General features: G+C 52.3%; 1 protein-coding gene across 3 annotated transcripts in view; it reads left to right on the plus strand.

Annotated features, from left to right (window-relative positions):
* Positions 1–7929: 7929 nt before the first annotated feature.
* LRRC20 (leucine rich repeat containing 20) overlaps positions 7930–21060 on the plus strand; it is a 74008-nt gene continuing 60877 nt past the window's right edge. For 2 of the 3 annotated variants that reach the window (XM_004615489.2, XM_055130641.1), the window contains exons 1-2: positions 7930–8024; positions 12525–12663. In XM_004615489.2, the coding sequence (XP_004615546.2) occupies positions 12582–12663 (82 nt within the window). In that variant the 5' untranslated portion in view covers positions 7930–8024; positions 12525–12581. Of the gene's footprint in view, positions 8025–12524; positions 12664–20832; positions 20929–21060 lie in introns of those variants that run through there. The other variant, XM_055130640.1, reaches the window with a different exon arrangement.

Here is a 21060-nt window from a genome sequence, read left to right on the forward strand (position 1 = left end):
CCTGAGCACAGAGCCAGGAGTGAACCCTGAGCACCAACAGGTGTGACCCCCCCCAAAAAACAGTGATAAAACACACACACACACACACACACACAAGTATAGAAGGGCCCAAGAGAGAGCACAGCAGAAAAAGTACAGCAGGCAAGGTGCTTGCTTTACCTGTCGCTGACCCAGGTTCAATCCCTGGCACTGCATTTTTGTCTACAGTAATTTGTTAGAATTTAATGACATTGTCCAGGTATTGAGCATGTGAGTACATGAATGATGCCCTGGGTTTGATCCCTGTCTCTAGTCCACAAAGTAATGAAATAATCTGGTTTGCTTTTTACTATGTTTCCCCCTTCCCTTTTGTTGTGGTGACTGATCAAGTACACAAAGCAGCATGTGCAGGTACATACACACACACACACACACAAACACACATACACATAGAGGTCACTGCATTTCCTGCATGAAGATGGCTGTGTTCTGAAGACCACACACTCCATTGAACCTGGGGATGCCAGGACTGTGCCCAGAGCATGCAGGCAGGATGGGGAATCTAACTTAAGGTCTCAACTTTGCAAGGCAGGAACTTTTGCCTTTGAGCCATCCAGTCTGGGTCCTACACTGAATTGTCCTCTGCCCCCATCTTTCAGCAACATCATTGGCATGTGGCATTTGTTTCTTTATTGGCCTCCAAGCAGTGCTCAGAGTCCTGTGGGCCACTCTTGGTGACACCTGGCCCTGAAGCCTGATCTTTAGGTGCTGCTGGGAACCAGTAGTGTGAGGGATCCCCAGAGAGATCTGGTGGTCTTTGGTGAGTATCCATTGCAGCAGAACACTCCAGTATTTGTTGTTTGATTTTTTTTGGATCACTTGGTGATGCTCAGGGATCATTCCTGGTGGAACTTAAGGGATGGTATGTGGTACTGGGAATTGAACCCAGGTTGGCTGAGTGCAAAGGAAGTACCTTAACCCCTGTACCATCTGGCCATGCATTTCTGCACTATAAGCTGTCATTGCATCAATTAATTTTAATTTCTTATTAACATTTTGTTTGGGGGCAAACTTAGTGGTGCTCAGGGACTAGTTCCAGCTCTGTACTCAAGAGTCACTCCTAGTGGTGCTCAGGGGACCATGTGGTGCCAGGGAACAAACTGGGGTCTCTTGCATACAAAGTATGCACTCAGTCCTTTGAACTATTTACTAGTTGTTATTTATTTATTGCTTGGGGGCCACAGTGCTGCTTAAGGCTTAGTCCTGGCTCTGCACTCAGGGATCACTCCTGGTGGGGCTCAGGGGACCATATGGAATGCTGGAGATAGAACCTCTGTTGGCAGCATGCAAGATAAGTGTGCTACCTGCTGTACTATCACTGAAGTGCTCCTTAATATTTTTCATTGGTTTGTTTTGGGTAATATTTGGTTCAGGGCTTACTCCTGTCTCTGTTCAAGGATCACTCATGGTGGTGCCTAGGCAACTATACATGATTTGGGGATTAAACTGGAGCCTGCTGTTGCAAAGGCAAGTGCTCCATGCTATCTCTCTGACCCCAACCCGATTTTTCCCCCTGGTTTTATTTTTGCTTACTTTAAAATGTTTTATTATATATTTATTTTTTATGGTGATGGGGATTGAACCCAGGTCCTTATACATGCCAAGTAAGAACTCTACAGATAAGCTGCATCCCTAGGCCTCCTTGCATTTAAATTTTTTTAAAAAAAATTGAATATCCATTACAAAGCTGTCCATGATTGGGTTTCAGTCATACAATGATTCCAACAACCCATTCCTCCACCAATGTCTACCATTTCCTCCCCACCATCCCCCAACATCCCCCTCCCAAGCTTGCCTCTATGGCAGACACTTTTCTTCTTTCTCTCTCTCCTTTTGTGCACTATGGTTTGCAATATACATATAAGAGATTTTTCCTTCAGGGCGTTCGGTATTTTTTGGGGGGAAAGGTAAGCTGGAATAGCTTTTTTAAACCGGGTGGCAACTTTGGGGTGTTGACATAACTTCTGAGGCTTCTGGAAGTACAGGGAGGTGGAATTGGGCTGGGGGCATAGTGGCAATTTTGGATTGCAGAAGCAAGTGGAAGCAAGTGGCTGGCAAGGGCTCTGATAGGGTGGGCACCAGGCTGACTCACTTTCTCCAATTTACCCTGGTATGTTCAGCCACGCACGGGGCCAAAATTAATTGGGGCTTTTGGTCTCTTTTGAGATTTATTTATGGGTCTCTGAAGCAAGGTCAGTAGAAGAGCTTACATGGTGGCCCTGGAGTTGGTTTTGCGGGATGACTGCTGGTACTCTCAGAAATATAGGGAAGCGTGGGGAGGTAGCCCACCCAACTCTGAGAAAGCCTGGAGTTCAGTCACAAAACCCACATATCTAAATTTTCAGCAGATTGTTTCTCCAGTGAGGTCTGTCCTGAGATGGTGGAGTCTGGCCAGGGGCATGGCAGTGATTTTAGATTGTGGGAGCAAGCGGCTGCCAGGGGCTCTGCTTGGGCAGCCACCAGACTGACCAGCCCCCCTCTGATTTACCCTGGTCTCTTCAGCCTTTTTTTTTTATAATTTATTCAGCCATTGATTAAGCTGATTGAATTGGGCATGAAAATCACATTACCTTTTTAAAAACTCAATTCTGAGTGTTAATTTTATTATTATATTATTATTTTTTATTTTTATTACTTTATTTTATTATTATTATTTTTTTGCTTTTTGGGTCACACCTGGCAATGCACAGGGGTTACTCCTGGCTCTGCACTCAGGAATTACCCCTGGCGGTGCTCAGGGGACCATATGGGATGCTGGGATTCGAACCCAGGTTGGCCACGTGCAAGGCAAACGCCCTACCCGCTGTGCTATCACTCCAGCCCCTATATTATTATTATTATTATTATTATTATTTTTATTCCCCCCCCTTTTTTTTTTTGATTCACTGTGAGATACAGTTACAATGCTTTCATGTTTGAACTTCGGGCATACAATCATCAAACACCCATCCCTTCACCAGTGCACATTTTCCACCACCAAAATCCCCAGGATTCTCCCCCACCCACTCCTGTTCCAACCCTTCCCCTGCCTGTGTGGCAGACAATTTGCACCATACTCTCTCTCTCTGCTTTGGTTACATCTGATATTTCAACACCAGTCTCACCACCACTCAAGCCTGCTGAAAAGGCAATGCTAGACGATTTGTTTTGTATTGTTTGTTATGGATAGAATATAATGTCCGGGAAATTCTGTGTCATTCTTTCTGGGAGCTTTAGTTTATAGTCTCTGGGTCTTGGCTGTTGATGAGATTACATGGCGCTGGGGGCAGTTTGTGGGTGACTGCCAAGCTTCTGGAAAACTGGGAAACTGGGGGGAGGAGGCCCAGTCCTGATCCGATCCAAGTGGGCTTGGAGATCTCAGTCATGGGTTCCCACATATCTGGGTTTCCCTGCCAGTCTGCCCTCTGGTGAGGTTCATCTCATCGTGGGTGAGGCTCATCCCCTCTTGGATGAGGCTCATTGGAGCGTGTGGAAAGTGGCCTTGTGCATGGCAGCGGTTGGGTTCTGAAGGTCTTTGGCTGCCGTTCTGTTTGGAGCAGGGGAGGGAGATTCAATCCGCCCCCCTCCAAGGTGCCCCAGTAAAGACAGCCTGGTACAGATTCAGGACATTTTGCGGTGCTCTCTTCTGGGAGCTTTAGTTTAGTCTCTGGGTCTTGGCCACAGATGAGGTCTGTTCAGCCTTGCACAGGTCTGAGATTAACTGCGGCTTTTGATCTTTTTCGGATTTATTTATGGGTCTCTGAAGCAAGGCTGATAAATGAGCTTGTGTAGCTGAGCCAGAGGTATTTTGTGGGCTGGCTCCCACATATCTAACTTCTGGCTGTTTAATTTCTCAGGAAACTTTTTTTTTTTATTTTTTTTGCTTTTTGGGTCACACCTGTCAATGCACAGGGATCACTCCTGGCTCTGCACTCAGGAATTACTCCTGGCAGTACTCAGGGGACCATATGGGATGCTGGTAATCGAACCCGGGTTGGCCACGTGCAAGACAAAGCCCTACCCTCTGTGCTATCACTCCAGCCCCCAATTTCTCAGGAAACTTGGTCCCAAGTTGTTGGGGTCTGGTCAGAGGCACAGCGGCAATTTTGGGGTATATGGAAGCCTAGAGGCACTATCAGGCTGCTGATGCACACACCTCGTAGGTACAGGTTGACCTGCTGACAACACCGCACCCACTTCTTGCATTTATTGATGTATTTATCTATTAGTTTGGGGCTCATAGCTGGCAGTGCTTGGGGGCTGCTGTAAGATTTGTGCTCCAATGTCACTCTTGGCAGTTGTCAGGGCAGTACCAGAGACTGAACCTGGGCCTCCTGCATGCAATGCATACATGCAGTCCATTTAGCAATCTCTCCTGACCTAAAACAAAAATTCTCAATCAATAGAAGAAGTCCAGTGTAAGGAAAATGTAGCACTCTGATAAACTGTTCACACACACACGATCTGGTTTATAGTATGCTCTGACTTTCATGTCATATAAATCCATGATTTTCAACCTTTTTAAACCTGTAGGCAACACTGACTGGCACAAAAGTCCTAGACTGGTGGCTGACAACCACAACAATAACCAGTGTTTTTCAACCTCTTTCCACTTGTGAATTGGCATGCTAGTCTACAATGGTGGTTGAAAACCACTGGTGTAAATTCTCCCACCATGAACTGTTTCCAAAAAGCAGTTATAAAGCTGAAGTTAGCATGGGCAAGGGATTTATAGTTGGAACTCCAGCACTGATAACAGTGACCACTGGGTGGGGCTAACACAGTAAAAATCAGGAAAGTGGCCCTGTTATAAGGTCAGAAACTTGAGCAATACTTAATGGTAGCAATTAAAAATAGCATGCATGAATCTTACTGGGGTGGCAAGCTTGTTAGTAGATGAGAAATATGTGTCCTAGTGATCCCAGTCAGCATCCAGCCACTCCCAGAAACAGAGGCCTCTGATGGTTGAGCAACAGACTTCAAATGTGTGAGGGAATGCAAAAGTTGATCCATAAAATCCTGAACTGAACAAATAACTCTTGGCTTGGAGCAATAACACAATGGGTAGGGCACTGACCTTGCATGCAGTCAACCTGGATTTGATCCCCAGCATCCCATATGGTTCCCTGAGCCTACCAGGAGTGATATGGAGCCAGAAGTAAGTTCTAAACACTGCTGGGTGTGGTTCCAAGACAACAGAAAGAAACCCCAAATAACTGTTGTTTTAGGTAACTTCTTGGTTTGGGGGTCTTTGAATATGCAGGGGAAAAATTACCTAATGGACCAGAGTATTGGATAACATAGCAGGTAAGTGTTTGTCTTGCGAAAGGCAGACTTCCTGGCACCCCATATGTTCTCCTGAGCCCTACTAGTAATAATCCTTGGGCACAGAACCAGGAATGAACCCTGACACTACCTGGTGTAGCCCCCAAAACAAACACATATGTGTATATATTAGTATATATAAGTGCACATGTATATGTACATATATGTATATGAGCATATATAAGTGCATATGCATATGTACATATGCACATGTATATATTTTTAATGCAAACACTTACCATGTAACAAGATCTGGTCTATTTAAGGAAGAGCCTTGCTCATGTAGAAGTGGTAATCTCAGGATGAAATTCCTAGGAGAGGGAATAAGGAGACATCTCAAAGGGCTAGAATGCATGCTTTGCATATGGGAAGCCTAGCTTTGATCCTTCAAACACCTCATAGTTCTACCAGTTCTCAGCTAGGAGTAGTCCCTGAGCACCACCTGGCGTGCCCCCCCCAAAACCAAAATGAGAAAACCAAAGAAGAGAAGTTCCTAGGGGATAGGATTGAGTCAGGTGAGGTATGAATGGAAAATGACTCCAGGCTGGAGCCACCAATCAATAACATCTTCTGTGCCTGGACTCTGCATATGGAAGGCCTGAGATGTTTCAGACCTCAGGGAAGAGAACACATCCTTGAGAGGAAGTTGGCTATAAATGGAAGGCTATTATTTTCTTTTGGTTTTCTTTTCTTCTGGGGGAGAAGGGGTCACATCTGGCTATGCTCAGGGCTTACTCTTGGCTCTGTGGTCAGGGATCACTTCCAGTGGGATTCAGGGGAACAGATGAGGAGCCGGGGATTGAACCTGGGCCAGCTGTCTGCCAGTTCTACTATCGCTCCATCTCCAAGTTTTGAGTTTTGGATCACAACCAGTGGTGTTCATGGGCTGCTCCTGGCTCAGTACTTGGAGGTCAGTCCTAGTGGTGATTGGGGGCTCATGCTATGATGAATATCAAACCAGAGCTCCTGGATGAAAGAATGCTCCCCAGCCCTTTGAGTGATCTCCAAGGCTCCTAGGAGTCCTGCTTTTACATGAAATCAAAGTAGCAGGATCTTCTTTGTCAAGAGAAGTAAGCATCTTGACTTGGTCAGAACAGACTCAATTCATTAAAAAAAAAAAGTTTGTTTTTTGGGGGACAACATCTGGCAGTGCTCAGGGTTTACTTCTGCCTGGCTCTGCATCCAGGAATCATTGCCGGCAGGCTCAGGGATATGGGATGGCAGGAATTGCACCCAGGTCAGCCCGTGCATGGCAAGCACCTTATCCCTGTTCTATCACTCCTCCCTCTCTCTCTTTTTTTGCGGGGGGGGGGTCACACGCAGCGATGCACAGGGTTTACTCCTGGCTCTGCACTCAAGAATCACCCCTGGCAGTGCTCAGGGGACCATATGGGATGCTGGGATTCGAACCTGGGTGGCCGCGTGCAAGGCAAACGCCCTACCCGCTGTGCTATCACTCCAGCCCCTCCCTCTCTTCTTAATAGCCCAGTCATGTCCACATCAACAGGACTTTAATAATTATACCTGTAATTTCCAAATAACATTAGATTCTGAGGTGCTTGAGGTCAAGAGGTCAACACATGGACCAGAGGGATAGTATAGAGGTGAAGGTGCTTGCCTGGTACCCCGCTGACCTGGGCTGGATCTCTGGCAACCTCTATGGTCCCCTGAACCCAGCCAAAAGTGATCCCTGAAAGCAGAGCGAGGAGTAAGCCCTGAGCATCGCCAGCTCTGGTACAACACTCGCCCCCTGAAAGATTTCAACTCGGCTCTTAGAACGTGTGTGTATGTATGTGTGTGTGTGTGCACACACACACAATTCAAACTCTTATCCTTGAAGACCCGGGTGAATGTGACTGCCTCAGCTGACTAGGCTGACTAATAGCGATTCTCCCGTTAGGAGTCCCACATGTCTATCTATCTGTTCACTGGTGGAGTCATTGGGGTCCCTCTGTCTGAGGGGACGGGGGTCCACTGTGACTCGGTAACTGGCTACCGGGAGCTGTGCGGTGCCGGCCCAAACGGTCCCTGAACCGTCTGCGAGGATCCTGGGAGACGGAATTTATGGTCCTTCATCCAAGCGGAGAACACTGGCGTTTCGAGGGCTGACTGACTCGTGTGGCTAAATCATTGCCTCACGACCCCGGCACGGGGCCTGAAGTAGCCCACGGAAAGTTTCCCTCTTTCGGGTTTTCCAAAATATCATCACAGTGGAGACGTTACTGGCGCCTGCTCGAGCAAATCCATGAGCAAGGAGACCACAGTGTGTGACAGTGACATCGATTTGGTTCATTCCACCTCAGTTTTTGGACAAAAACAGATCTGGAGAGTCGGCCGGCTAACGCTGGGGTCTGCCGTCCGCTCCCGCCCACACCTGCGCCGCCCCAGCCGCGTCCCCCTGCAGAAACCGCGCACAAAGCGGACCCGCCCGTCCGCCTGGGCTAGATCGGGGATCGCCTTTCCGCGCGCGCCGCTCTCCCGGGCCGGCGTGAGGGGCCCGGCGCGCTGATTGGCCGCGCGCCGCCTGCTCCCGCCCCGGTGGCCCAGGACGGCGCGGCGATTGGCCGAGCGGCTGTGCGCTCACGGGCCGCGGTCCCCGACGCGCGGCTGTGGCCTAGGGCGCCGCCGGTGGCTGCGGGAGCGGGACTGCGCCGCGCAGGGCGCTAGGAGGCATTGTCGCCGTAAGTGGAGCCGCAGAGCGGCCCGGAGCGGGCCCCGCGCCTCGAGCCCTGCGAAAGTAAAAGTAGTTCGAGGCTAGGCGCTGGAGGGGCAGCGGGAGCGAGGGAGAAGGGGGTCCCGGTGGGGGCAGCGTCCCCTCCCCTCCCCCAGGGCACCCCGCGGCGGGGCCCCGGCCTTGGCTTCTGGGCTGCCCGGCGCCGCGCCAACGCCTCTGGGCACGCGGCAGGCCCGGGAGCCGGGACGCGGTCGGGCCTCAGTTTCCCGCGGGAGGCGCCTCCGCTGGCCGTAGCCACCGTAGATCCGGTCCCCGAGGGTCCCCGGCGGGGTTTGCTCCCTCCCCAGAGCTTGGCCCGCGCCCCGCGCGCCCCGGCGGCCGCCCCTCGGCCGGCTTTATGCCAACCCCGTGTCCCCGCCCGCCGCGCGCGCATTGGCCGAGGCGGGGCCCCGGCAGCGGGCGCGGGACCCGGCGCCCCCGCCGCGCGCCCGGGCCCGGAGGCCGCGCGGGGACATGCGGGGCCGCGGGCTGCGGGGTCTCGGGGGGCGGGGGATCAGGACTGGCCCCCGGCTGCGGCTCAGGGCGCGGGGAGCCGGCGCCAGCGCGTCGGCTGCGCCCCGGCGACCGGCCCGTCCCTGGCCTGGGAAATGGGTCAGCGGCGGTGGGCCCCGGCGGCCGCTTGATCGCCGCCCGCGCACCTCCGCTGCCCGGCGAGCCCGAGCCCCGCGGGAGCCGGCGGCGGAGCGGCGCCCCCCCCCCCCCACTCCTCCCCCACGGCGGGGAGGCTCCAGTTGCCCTTCACCGCCGCTGCCAGGCTCTAAGGTTCCCCGGCGGCCGCAGCAGTAACTAAATATAGGAGCCGCTGGTGCGGCCGCGGTGCCGCTGGCGCTGCTTGGCCCGGGTCGCGGAGCTCCAGATATGAGAGAGTGAAGGGGCTGGAGCGACAGCACAGCGGGGAGGGCGTTTGCCTTGCACGCGGCCGGGTCCTCGGGTTCGATTCCTGGCTTCCCATGTGGTCCCCCGAGCACCGCCAGGAGTAATTCCTGAGTGCATGAGCCAGGAGTAACCCCTGTGCATTGCCAGGTGTGACCCAAAAAGCAAAAAAAAAAAAAAAAAGAAAGAAAAGAAAAGAAAGAGTGAAGGCTGCCGGGCGCCGGGAGCTGCAGTGGAGGGAGAAGTCAGGGTCTGAGTGGCAACTATCCCAGCCTGTATCTCCCCCGTGAAAGCAGCTTATGGATTCTTACAGGAGGGACAGCCCACGGCTCAGCGCCCACGAACTAGGGCAACATTCCCCACCCATTCATTTTGTTATTTGCAGTCTGTACCTGAGGAATCACTTCCTGGGAATGCTTTAGTTTGAACCTTGCTCAAAGGTTTGCATGCGGCTAACCCAGGTTCAATCCCTGGCACTCCATATGGTCCCAGGAGTGATCCCTGAGCACTGTTGGGTGTGGTCAGAAGTTCATCTCCCTCCCCCAAAAGAGGATCTGGGTTTGGTCTCTGGCACTACTGTGTATGGTCCTTTGAACACTGCAGGGAACAACTATTAAGCATCTATCTGAGTACTCATCTCTCAGCACCACCCCAAAAGCCGGCAAACATGGTGCAAGTGTTGGGCTCAGTTAGGCAGAGTTCTCACTATTCCTTCCTGTCTGATTCTGACCTCTCTTATACATGTTGCCCACCTGGCACTGTTAGGCATTCATGGTGCTTCTCGTTTTAGGTCTCATTCTCCTGACCCCGAAAGAGCCTCCAATTGTTGGGAAAGACGAGTAAGGAGAGGCTGCTAAAAATCTCGGGGCTGGGAGGAATAGAGATGTTACTGGTGCCCGCTTGAGTAAATTGAAGAACAACAGGGTGACAGTGACACAGTAATACAGTGGTCCTTCTCATTAAGAGCTGATCTATATGTAGATTTAAAATCCAAAGGGTGGCAGTTGGTCATTGTCATTTCCATGGGGAATATCTCTGTTGTGTGTGGGAAAATGCAGGAAGAAAGCAGTCTAGGTCTGCTCTTTGCCTCAAGTTGCCTTTGGGTCAACTGGGGAGACAAGAGTGAATATTTTTAAAAGCTCATAAACAGTGACTGGAAGATTGCGCAAAGGGTTGAAGCGTATGTTTTGCATGTGGGAGCCCTAGGTTCAATTCCTGGCACCATATGAACACAACACTGCCAAGAATGACACCCGAGCACCTAGCTAGGAGTAACCCTTGAGAGTATCTCTGGGTGTGGAACAAAACAAGCAAACAAAATACACCATAAAAAGCTCACAAACCCAAGTGGCTTGTGCCAAGATATTAAGTGCCTCTGAAAATCAGAGGGAGGAGAAAACCTGGGAGGCTGAGGCAATTAGGGAAAACTTCCTGGAGGTGGAGAGATGGAAATTCTGTTCATTCCTCAAAGATGAGTTCCACCAGGTTGTTCAAAGTCTTAAGGACTTGAAACTGGTATGCATGCTGTCATCACATGTGCATACTCTCATCCTTCTAGCTAGTTTTCACTGAGTCTCTCTATCTCCTATATATTTTGTTCAGTCCTCATAGGAACCCATGGGAATGGATATTGTGCGATCTACAAAGACAAAGACTGGGGCTCAGAGAAGTTAAGAATCTTTTCTACTGGGGGGCTAGAGCAATAGCACAGAGGGTAGGGCGTTTGCCTTGCATGTGGCCGACCCAGCTTTGATTCCCAGCATCCCATATGGTCCCCCGAGCACCGCCAGGAGTAATTCCTGAGTGCATGAGCCAGGAGTAACCCCTGTGCATTGCCGGGTGTGACCCAAAAAGAAAAAAAAGAAAAAAAAAGAATCTTTTCTACTGGGGCTGGAGAGGTAGTACAGTGGGTAGGATGCTTGCCTTGCTGGCCAGTATGGTCCCTTGGCCCCTGCAGGAGAGAACCCTGAGCACAAAGCCAGAAGTAAGCCAAGTGGGGCCCACAAAACAAAAAATAATCTTTCCCAAGGCTCTTAGCTAGCAAGTGCAAGTGTCTTCTTTGGTATCTTACAGTGGCAAACACACACACACACACACACACACACACACCCCACACATTTTTCTGCCTTTGACCTCCATAGTGAGTGAGTTCGTTGGAGCTCCTTGAGGCATCTGTGAGATCGGAATTGGGGATGTGGGGTGGAGAAGGCCATTACTGACCTTGACCTCCGGGTACCTGACTCTTTGTGGGGAGCTGCATTGGCATTGGGGACGACTTTTGTTAAACAGTGAGCACCAGATGTGGAGTGGGAATGTGGCATTAGTGCTACTCACTCTCTCTGATTTTGGCTAGGCCATTTTGTCTTCTCTTTGCCTCAGTTTCCTCCTCTGTAATCACAGCTGGAAATACTTCTTTTGTTTTGTTTTGTTTGTTTGTTTTGGGGTCATACCTGGTGATGCACAGATTTTACTCCTGGCTTTGCACTCAGAAGTTCCTCCTGGCAGTGCTCGGGGAACCATATGGGATACTGGGAATTGAACCTGGATCAGCCGCGTGCAAGGCAAACGCCTTACCCGCTGTGCTATCACTCCAGCCCCTGGAAATACTTCTAGATCATTGAAATCTCTGACACCTAATAATTGGGAGGTGTGCCTCCTAAGCAATGTTCAGGGGCCCTGGCATTATTTGGCCATCTGGTCTGAATGAATAACTCAGACCCAAGGATGTGGTACTGTCTTTGCCCTACTGTGTTGATGTCACCTGGGCAACAAGGGCCTAGCTTGGGGAGCTTGCAGAGCCACATCTGTCAGAGCTGCAGGGCCCTTGTGGGTTTGAATTCAGGTCCTAGTGTGTGCCATTATGCACCCCTTCCGCTGAGCTATCTCCCTGACCCCAATATCTCACCATTTTGATTGATTGCTGCCCACCCCCTTATTACATGTGTCAGGCATGTGCTTTTCACAGCCCTGGCCCCCTTCATGCCTCTTCTCTCCGTGATCCAGTTTACCTTCTCTCACTTCCCTGCCTGCTTCCCTCCCTGCACCTTCCTCTGGGATCTTGCAGATGAGCTCAGCATCAGGCTGGAATTAGGGTCTGCAGGGAAACCTTGCCCCTATGCCTCTCCCGAGAGTGGGAGGGAGGTCCTAAGACCACGCAGCTGCTGCCAGGGAGCTGGGAGCAGACAGGGCCACCTCTCATGCAGCTTTCTGGCTCCATGTCTTGGCACCAAGAGGGTGCTTGGCTCAGGTGGGGTGACCAAGATGCTGAAGGTGTGAGGGGCAGGTGGAAGGCATGTGCCCTTCCTGTAAGTCAGCCTCACCTCCTGCCCCACCTGTCCAGTGAATCACCTGCTGCTTTACTGCTGCCAGTTGCTTAGGTCATCACTGGGCTTGACCGCCCAGGGAGCAGGAGGGCTGGCCTGTGCCACCTCTTAAGACAGAGCATCCCTCACAGGCCGAGCCTGTGGAGAGCTGGTCCTGACCCGTGCTTCTGCAGCCCAGGCCCTTGGGGAGGGCGGACCCAGGGCTTGGTCCCTTGCCGGTGGGCGGGCACTTGAGGGCCTGTCTTCCCCAGGTGCCTGTATGAGCAGCAGTCCAGCCTGGTGGCTGGCAACAGGATACCCACGTCTGCATGCTGAAGAAGATGGGCGAGGCAGTGGCCAGAGTTGCAAGGAAGGTCAACGAGACAGTGGAGAGCGGCTCGGACACCCTGGGTGAGTGCAGGCAGGGCTGGGCATGGAACACCCCAGATAGGAGGGGACAGCAGCTGTGCCCTCCAAACTGCAGGTGTCACGTGCCTACCCTCTTATACTTAGCTGGGTTAAGCTAGTCTGTGATCTGCAGGAGGTTTGCTTCTTCCTCTGGCTCGGTTGAGGAGGTTTGGAAAAGTCTGAGTGATGGCTCCACCCTCCAGGAGCCTGACAGGCTGCCTGGGCTGTGAACAAGGGTGTGTGTGTGTGTGTATGTGTGTGTGTGTGTGTGTGTGTGTGTGTGTGCTGCAGATAAGTACACTGTGTGTGAGTGTGCAAGTATATTTATGTGTGCTTCAGACAAGCCCCATGTGTGATTGTTATGTGTCAGTGTGTGTTTGTGTGTGCCTTGGAAAAACCACGTGTGAGTATAAGAATGTATGAGTGTGTGTGAATGTGTGCTTGTGGGTATTTATGTGTCCCTGTGTAAGCATGTGTGTGAGCATGTGTATGTGTGTGTAAGCATGCATGTGTGAGTATGTGTATGAGCATGTGTGTGTGTGTGTGTGTGTGTGTGTGTGTGTGTATGCGTGAGAGTGTGTGAGCATGTCTCTGAGTATGTGAGCATGTGAGTATTTGTGAGCATGCCCTGAGACAAAGTGAGAAGATCTGGGACCAGGTGAGAAGAGCTCGGTGTCAGAGTGTGAGTGTGTGTGTCCTGGGACCAGATGAGGAGAGCTGGGTATCTCTCTGTGTGTGTGTGTGTGTGTGTGTGTGTGTGTGTGTGTGTGTGTGTGTGTGTGTGTCTCGCAGGACCAGGTAAAGAGAGCTGACAGTCAGAGAAGCACCTGAGTCTCACCTCTGCCTCAGGGGCTTGCTGTACCATGGGGATGGAGCTTCCTGCCCAGCTTTCTGAGGAGAAGCTGGAGGGTGGAACGGGCGTTTTCCCGTCTCTGAGCCAGGAAGCTGCTGGCTTTCAGTTGCTCACTCTCTGTTGGCTCTGACCGGCTGTCGCCTTTCAGCCCAGGCCACGGTCCCAGGACTGCAGGCTTGTAAACCCATTGCTTTACCAGCGCGGCTCCTCAGTGGCAGCATTGTATGTGCAACAGTGGCGGGACCTCAGGCAGTATCTCCCTGCTGTGTGTCCCATGCTGTCTGGGTGCCACTGTGGAGCCTGGGTGCTCCATGAGGAAACAGGACAGGGAGCACAGCCTGGCTCTGGGGAGCACCGCCAGTGATGGGGGATGTGCACTGGGCCTTTGGCACAGGAGAGGAATTCCACACACAGGGCTGTGTGAGAATATGCGCTGATGACTCTGTTTTTGTCTGACTCGGGCAGGAGCATTTTCATGGGAGCTCCAGCCAGAGTCTGGAAAGGTAGTTGGTGCATGAGTCAGGTATGTCTGGAATGGAGGCTCTTAGGGCCGGCGGCTGGGGAGGTAGAGGGAGTCTTAGCTTTTGAGAAGAACTTTGTCACCGCCTCTTCCAGGAAGCCCTCAGCCCTACTCTCACCCACCTCTTGCTTCCTACCTTCTCTGTGCTCATTCTTTTGGTGTCCCAAGAGAGCAGATACTGCCCATCTTTTGTCCTTTACACCCCTGCCCCAAAGTCAGAGTAGCACCAGGCCCCTTGTAAGCATGCAGCCCAGTGTCCTCAGCTAAGCTCCGAGTTGGGGTGGGGGTGGGGCAGCAGCTAATCAGCAAACTTGAGGATTGTTTTTGGGGAAAGTCTGGGGGAGAGCTGTGAGTAGTGGGCCTGCAGTCTGGGAATTCCCGAGTCCTGTGCAGGTCACTGGTCACACTGCCTGAGCCCGTGCTCTAGGTCCGTGTCCACCACCCAGATTGCTGTTCCTGTCTGACCGCCTCGCCTGCTTTCTGAACACATTTCTTCACCCCCTGAAGCAATATGTGTGAGAAAATGGGAGGATAATCTTGTCTTCCTCATCACGGTAGTTAGGAGCAATTGTCCCAGCTGGAAGATGCTCAGGGTGTGAGTAGCTCAGTGCACGGTGGCTATTATGTTTGATTTCCCATCCCAGGCCCTGCCCTCAGACCCCACCTCCTCCAGCCAGGGCTGGTGGGTGGGGGGTGCTCAGTGTTGGCGGACACGCATCCCAGGGGCGAGGGGCACTTCGAGACCCACCAATTGCATATGTGGACTCAGAGTGGGGTGAGGGTTGCAGAACCCAATCTTCCTGGTTAGGTACTGCTTCAAAGGCGCATCCAGGGGGGCAACGGTGGGGAAGTGGGAAGCCCAGCAGTACTACCAGGCATAGCCTGGCAGGCGGAGAGCCCATGTGTGTGTGTGTGTGTGTGTGTGTGTGTGTGTGTGTGTGTCCCAAGAGTGCCAGCAGCTCTGCTGCCCCCACAGCCAGATGGGGCCCAGAGATGGACGCGGTGCCTCGGAGGATGCTGGGTATTGAAGGTTGTTGAGCCCAACCCTCTACCCTGCAGGACCCTGTCAGGCCTCTGGCTGACCACACCCCAACTCTCTGGCCCTGAGCCTGTGCTCCCCCTCCCCCCATCCTTTGGGAAGCAGGGGAGAGGAGTTCATTAAACCCTCAGTCTTTGCAGCCATGGCCAGAGTGCAGGCCTGTCTCAAATTGGAGAGACGGTACAGCAGTTAGGGTGCTTGCCTAGTATACAGCCAACCCTGTGATCCCCGGCACCTCAAATGGTCACCTGAGTCCTGCCAGGAGTGACCCCTTAGCACCAAGCCAGGAGGAAGTCCTGAGCACCATCATCTGTGCTCCTTCCCTACACCCCCACTAAAAGAAACAGACAAAAAAGGACCAGAGCAGTAATACAGTGGGTAGAGTGCTCGCCAGAATCCCCAGATCGTTTGATCTCCAGAATCCCATTTGGTCCCCCAAATCCCACTGGAAGCAATCCCTGAGTACAGAGCCAGGAATAAACTGCTGGGTGTGGCCCCCAAACCAAACAAACAAAAAGACTGTCTCCTGGAGGTCCCTAGGAGGTAGTGCTAAAGGGCCAGGGGTCTGGACTGCTCAGTAGAGAACTTGCCTGTTTTGTATGAGGCTCTGGGTTTGATTCGTAGCACTGCCAAGATAAAACAAAATAAAATAAAATTAGGACAGAACTAAGAGGGCTTCTGACCTCTTCGGGGCCCAGAGGAGGCTGATTATCATGCCAGGTACTGCAGCAACGGCCCCTGAAGTGCCTGCCCTTGACAAGATGTGCTGGTCAGCAGCCTGGGAAGGGTTTGGTCTGAGCTGGCAGTGCCTGCTAAGGGGACCACACACCATGCCGGAAATTTAATTCAGAGTTGGCCACATGCAAGGCAAGTGTCTTAAAACCCTGTACTATTTCTCTTCTCCCCGAGTTGAATTTTTTTCAGGGGGTGGGGTGGAGGTAGTCCTTGGAATTAAACCAGGGCCTAAGACATGCAAAGCAAGTGCTACCACTGAGCCATATCCTTAGCCTCATACATTCTGCTGTATAATAGTACATTAACTGTGGGTGCCTAAAATCCCATCATACGCTTGGATGAAGACTGGCTGATTCCTGTGTGCACTGTGGGTTCAAAGGAAATCCCATACAGTTCTCTGAGCCTGCCAAGAGTGATCCCTAAGTGCAGAAAATACAGTTTTGTGGGCTGTTTTTTGTTTTGTTTTGGGGCCACACTGGGCTATACTTGGGACCGTATGCAATGGTGAGAATAGAACTGGAGTCAGCCACACACAAAGCAAGTACCTTTCCCACTGTATTGCCTCTCTGGCCCTAGTTCTTCTGTGTTTCCTAGAGCAACGATGATGAACACGTTGAATGACGTGCATGTGACTTGTCACCTGGGGTGAGGGGACAGCACAGTTCAACCAGTGTCTGGGTGATGGCCGTGCTGTTTCCCAGGTGCTGCCCTGGGGAGAGTGGCACAGGCTTGGCTCACAGCTCTTCTCTGCCGCCCACTTCCCTGCCTCCCTGTGCCAGGCAGGGAGGAAGCTGCAGGGTGGCAGAGCTCAGTTACAGCCGGGCTCTCACCTTACTCAGATCCATCACTTAGCCCAGGTCTCGTGGGCGCCGCGCAGAGCTCGGCTTGCTCCTGCTGCACCCCAAGCTTTGGATACCAGCCCTGGCCTCCCGCTTCGGACCTCCTCACCCCCAGAAAGTGGACTTCATTCCACCTGTCCTTTCCTGGAGCTAAGGCTCCTTCCTCCAGTCACGCTTGAGGTTCTAGGCCCTTCTGAGGAGCTGGCCTAGGGTTGGAGATTGCGCCTGAACCAGGCTTGCTTCTCCGGCCACCCCATGCCCTACCACGCAAACACTTTTCTCCTTGTTAAACTTTATGCCCAGGGGCGGTGGTGGCGGTGGTGGCTGGAGAGACAGTACAGCAGTAGGGCACTTGCCTTGCATGTGTCTGACCCAGGTCTGATCCCTGACATCCCACTTGGTCCCCCAAGCCCCACATCTGAGTATCACTGGCTGTGGCCCAGAAACCAAAACATCCTGAGAACAAGAATGACAATGAAAGCCCCCCAAATTTCATGTCCAGCTGAGCGTCCTTGGGGTTCTCACCCCTGAAGGCTACATCCCTTTCTCCTGCTCTCATGTGGCAGTGGGTGGTCGTTAGGCCATGCTGCTCTGTGGCCAGTGCCTGGTTGGCGCATGCCTATGAAGGGCTTTAGTGGGATGGCCGTTACTGCAGAAGAGAGGGCTGGGCTGGGTGCAAGGAGGGAGCCTGCTGCCTGCACCAACGTGGTGGCTTCTTTTCATGCTTTTCATGGCCTTTTGTCCAGTCTGCTCTCACCCACCACCAGAGATTCCTTCTGAGTTGTGTCAGGTGACTGGTCATTGGTCTTTGGGCATACATCATGGATTGTCAGTGCATGAATGTCGGTGCTGTGGCCTGTTCCACCCTAAGGCAGTGTCACTCAGCCTGTAGGAGCACCAGCTGGTAGTGGTCTGACATGAACCAAAAAGTTGTAAAGTGACAGCACCGGACTCCACTTCCGGCCTCTGCGGTTTTCCACATGCACTCGTTTCCAGAAAAATCTGAGGACTCAGTTCTTGTCTGTCATGTGCTCCCCCGATCCCTAGAGTCTCCCATCTAGAATTCCTTTCCTATGCCTGTGTGGAGGTTTCTGTTGGGATATGTCTGCTCTGTTCTGAGGATCTTTGCTGCCTGTCTCCCATTTATTCCTGCTCAGATGCCATCACAGAGGCTTGATTCCTCACCTGCCCGTCCCTGCACGTCGTTTTTGCAATGTTCGAGTCTGGTTTGTTGCTCAGTGGAGGATGTACACACTTCATACTTGGCTGTGGTGCTCAAGGGTTTTTTCATTGTGATGTTCACACCAAGGTTTCACCTTTGGCTGTGATGCTCTGGAAAATGCATGTGTCACGGCGTCCCAGAGATCCCAGATGGCAGAGCCATGGGGATCTCACACTCCTGTGTGGGGGTGGTGCCCAGTGACTCAGTTTCTCCAAACGCTGGATGGTATGTATCACACGTGTTTAACCATGGGAGAAACCCCCACATTCTCCCACAGCCAGACTGAGAGTTTCCCTCTCTCCTGGGTGTGTGTTGCTGTCACTTCACTTTCACTTGTGTTCTATAATGACTAGGGTGGGCTACTCGTAACTAGAGCAATGAACTTTCCAGGTGCTTATTTGCTGTCTGTCTTGTCAGAGTTTTTGCACATTGAAAAATTGAACGTTTTCGGGGCTGGAGCAATAGCACAGTGGGTAGGGCGTTTGCCTTGCACACGGCTGACCTGGGTTCTATTCCCAGCATCCCGTATGGTCCCCCGAGCACTGCCAGGAGTAATTCCTGAGTGCATGAGCCAGGAGTAACCCCTGTGCATTGCTGGGTGTGACCCAAAAAGCAAAAAGAAAAAGAAAAAAAGAAAAATTGAACATTTTCTCCTTTTTAGGGGGAACAGCAGTCCCTGTTGGTGCTTGAGGAACCATGCAGTATGGGGATTGAACCCCGGGTTCCTGCCTGCAACGCATGTGCTCCCGCCCTTTGAGCCATCTCCCGGGCCCTCGTCACTGCCTTGGGCTACTTTGAGAACCATAGACTGATTATTTCTAATACAGAACTTTCTTCGGGTGACTTCAGGGAAAGGTGTTTGGTGAAGCTCTGTGTGTGTGTATGTGTGTGTGAGAGAGAGAGACAGAGACACAGGGAAGGGAAGAGGGAGAGAGAAAGAGAGAGAATATGACTGTGTGCATGAACATCATCTATCCTCAGGGCAGTGGACCACTAAACTGGACACTGTGGAATGATGCAGTGGGGAGACCAAGGCCACTGAAGCCATTTCCTCCCTCCCAGACTAATTCTTCCTGGGGTTCACCTGCGCTGTGGCTCAGTGCCTTCTCTGTAGTCACCAGCAGGTGGCACCCTTATTGGCCCATCAGATGACAGCTGCTGGATCAAGCTCTTTGACGGTGCTCGCATCCACCCCCCCTCCCAACCGCCGCCCCCGCCACTGACAAGGGCTTTACCTCAAGTCCAGCTCGCGTCCTGCATTGACATTCTGGCTGATGGATGGTTCACTTGCCTTAGTAACACCGCTACTGAGGAACCTGACAATAGAGATACCATCTGAAATCACCGCATCGTGCACTGGGGCTTAGCTCTGTCCTTCCTGCCTCAGCATCTCTGCTGACCCCTTGGAGCTCAATTCTGCTGCTTCTTTCTGGGGGTACCAGGAGACTGCCCCAGCTCCTCTTAAGTGCGCACCCACACACAGCTACACACACACACACACACACACACACACACACACACACACACACACACACACAGAGTGCCCTGTTGCATGTGGCAACAGGTCTCTGTGGATAGGGGTCCTGGAGTCAGGGCCTGACTGTCATCTCACCCACAGCCCTGTTGGAGGCTTTTCTCCTCGGAGTGTGGGTGTTTACCTGGGTGGGCGGCATTCCCAGCCCCTTGTTGTTGTCCTTCTCTCCTTTGCATCGGCTGCTTTGTGTCTGTTGATGTGTAGCAGTCCATCTGTGGGTTCCCATCCTGAGCTTCACTTGTCCTCTGGTGACCATTGCTCCTCTTGCCCTGGACCAGTGCTCTGGAGCTTGCACCCCCCAGCTGCTGACCTTGTGCCTGGTGCCGCCAGGCCTGTGGTACTGCCAGGCAGGTGTGGCAGAACCATGTCCCCAGGAACACACCAGAGGAGACGTGGTGAAGTGAGGGTGGAGACAGTTATGCAGTCTGGAGCAGACTCGGGGAGGTCTGGGCTGTTCAGGTCCCTCCCCTTCCCTCCCACCCCTCCTCACCCATCCTCTCCCCTCCTCTCCCCTTCCCTCCTTTACTTCCCCTCTCTTCCTCCCCCCCATACACTCCCCTCTTTCCCCCTACTGTATCCCCTTCCACCTTCCTCTCCATTCTGCTGCCCTCTTCTTCATTCTTCTTCTCTCCCCTCCCCTCTCTTCATTCCTCCCTCCCCTTCCTCCCTCCTTCCTTCCATTTTTGGGTCATACCACCCAGTGGGTCTTGGGGGTTCTCAGTGGTGTTTGAGGAACCATGCAGTGCCAGGGATCAAACCCTGGCATCCCTCATACAGGGCATATGCTCTAGTCCTTTGACCCACCTGCCCATCCTTACTCCCATCAGCACAGATAAGCTGATACCCCAAGAAGCTGCTCCAATAGCTCCCGCCCCCAAGCCCCTAGGGTACCTGACTATCCTTTAAGTCACTGGCACTTAGAACAGATTTTTTTGAAGATAAAAAGGAAAAAAAATTGCAACCACGTGGATAATTGTTCAGTTTCAAGAAGGGACTGTCAGAAGAATGGAAAGGTTCTGCTTGGGAGAATTAACCAGATGGATAATTTTGCAGTCTCTAAAGCCTTCTCCTTGAGTCTAAAGAGTTAGCCCGGGAGCGGGGGGGATCCAGTGAGCAGTGGAGGCAAACCTGGTGCTTTCTCTGTCAGGCATGGCTGTTCAGGCTGGGGGTGGAGTGGGTGATAGGACGCCTGCTGGGGCCCTGGCACCCCGGCCCAGCCCAGAGTAGTGGGGTTTGCCTTGAGACAGCTGCGGCAGCGGCCCTGATTCTCCGGAAAGTGCTGAATTTAATCTTTCCTTAATTGTCACCTGCCTAGTCTCAGCTGACTGTATTTCGCTAAGGCGAAGATTCTTGTTGTGTTCCAGTTTATCACCAGAATCCCTCTTTGTGTCAAATTCATTCCAGCAAGGCAACAGCAGTCACTGTGCGTGTCAGACTGAGGCTCACACTATGGAGGATGAAGGAGGGCCGGTGGGAGCTGATCACAGAGCCAGCCCCGCAGGGGTCGCATTGGATTGCTGTCATCGGTACTGAACCATATTTCTGCCTAGATTGTCCATCAAGATACTTGCAGACCTGGTTCCTTTTATTCTTTCTGTTTTGCTGTGCTGGGCGGGGGGTGCTCAACAAAAACTAGAAAAAAAAGTTTTTTTTTTGTT

Source organism: Sorex araneus, chromosome 3 (genome assembly GCF_027595985.1).
Source record: "Sorex araneus isolate mSorAra2 chromosome 3, mSorAra2.pri, whole genome shotgun sequence".
Taxonomy (NCBI): domain Eukaryota; kingdom Metazoa; phylum Chordata; class Mammalia; order Eulipotyphla; family Soricidae; genus Sorex; species Sorex araneus.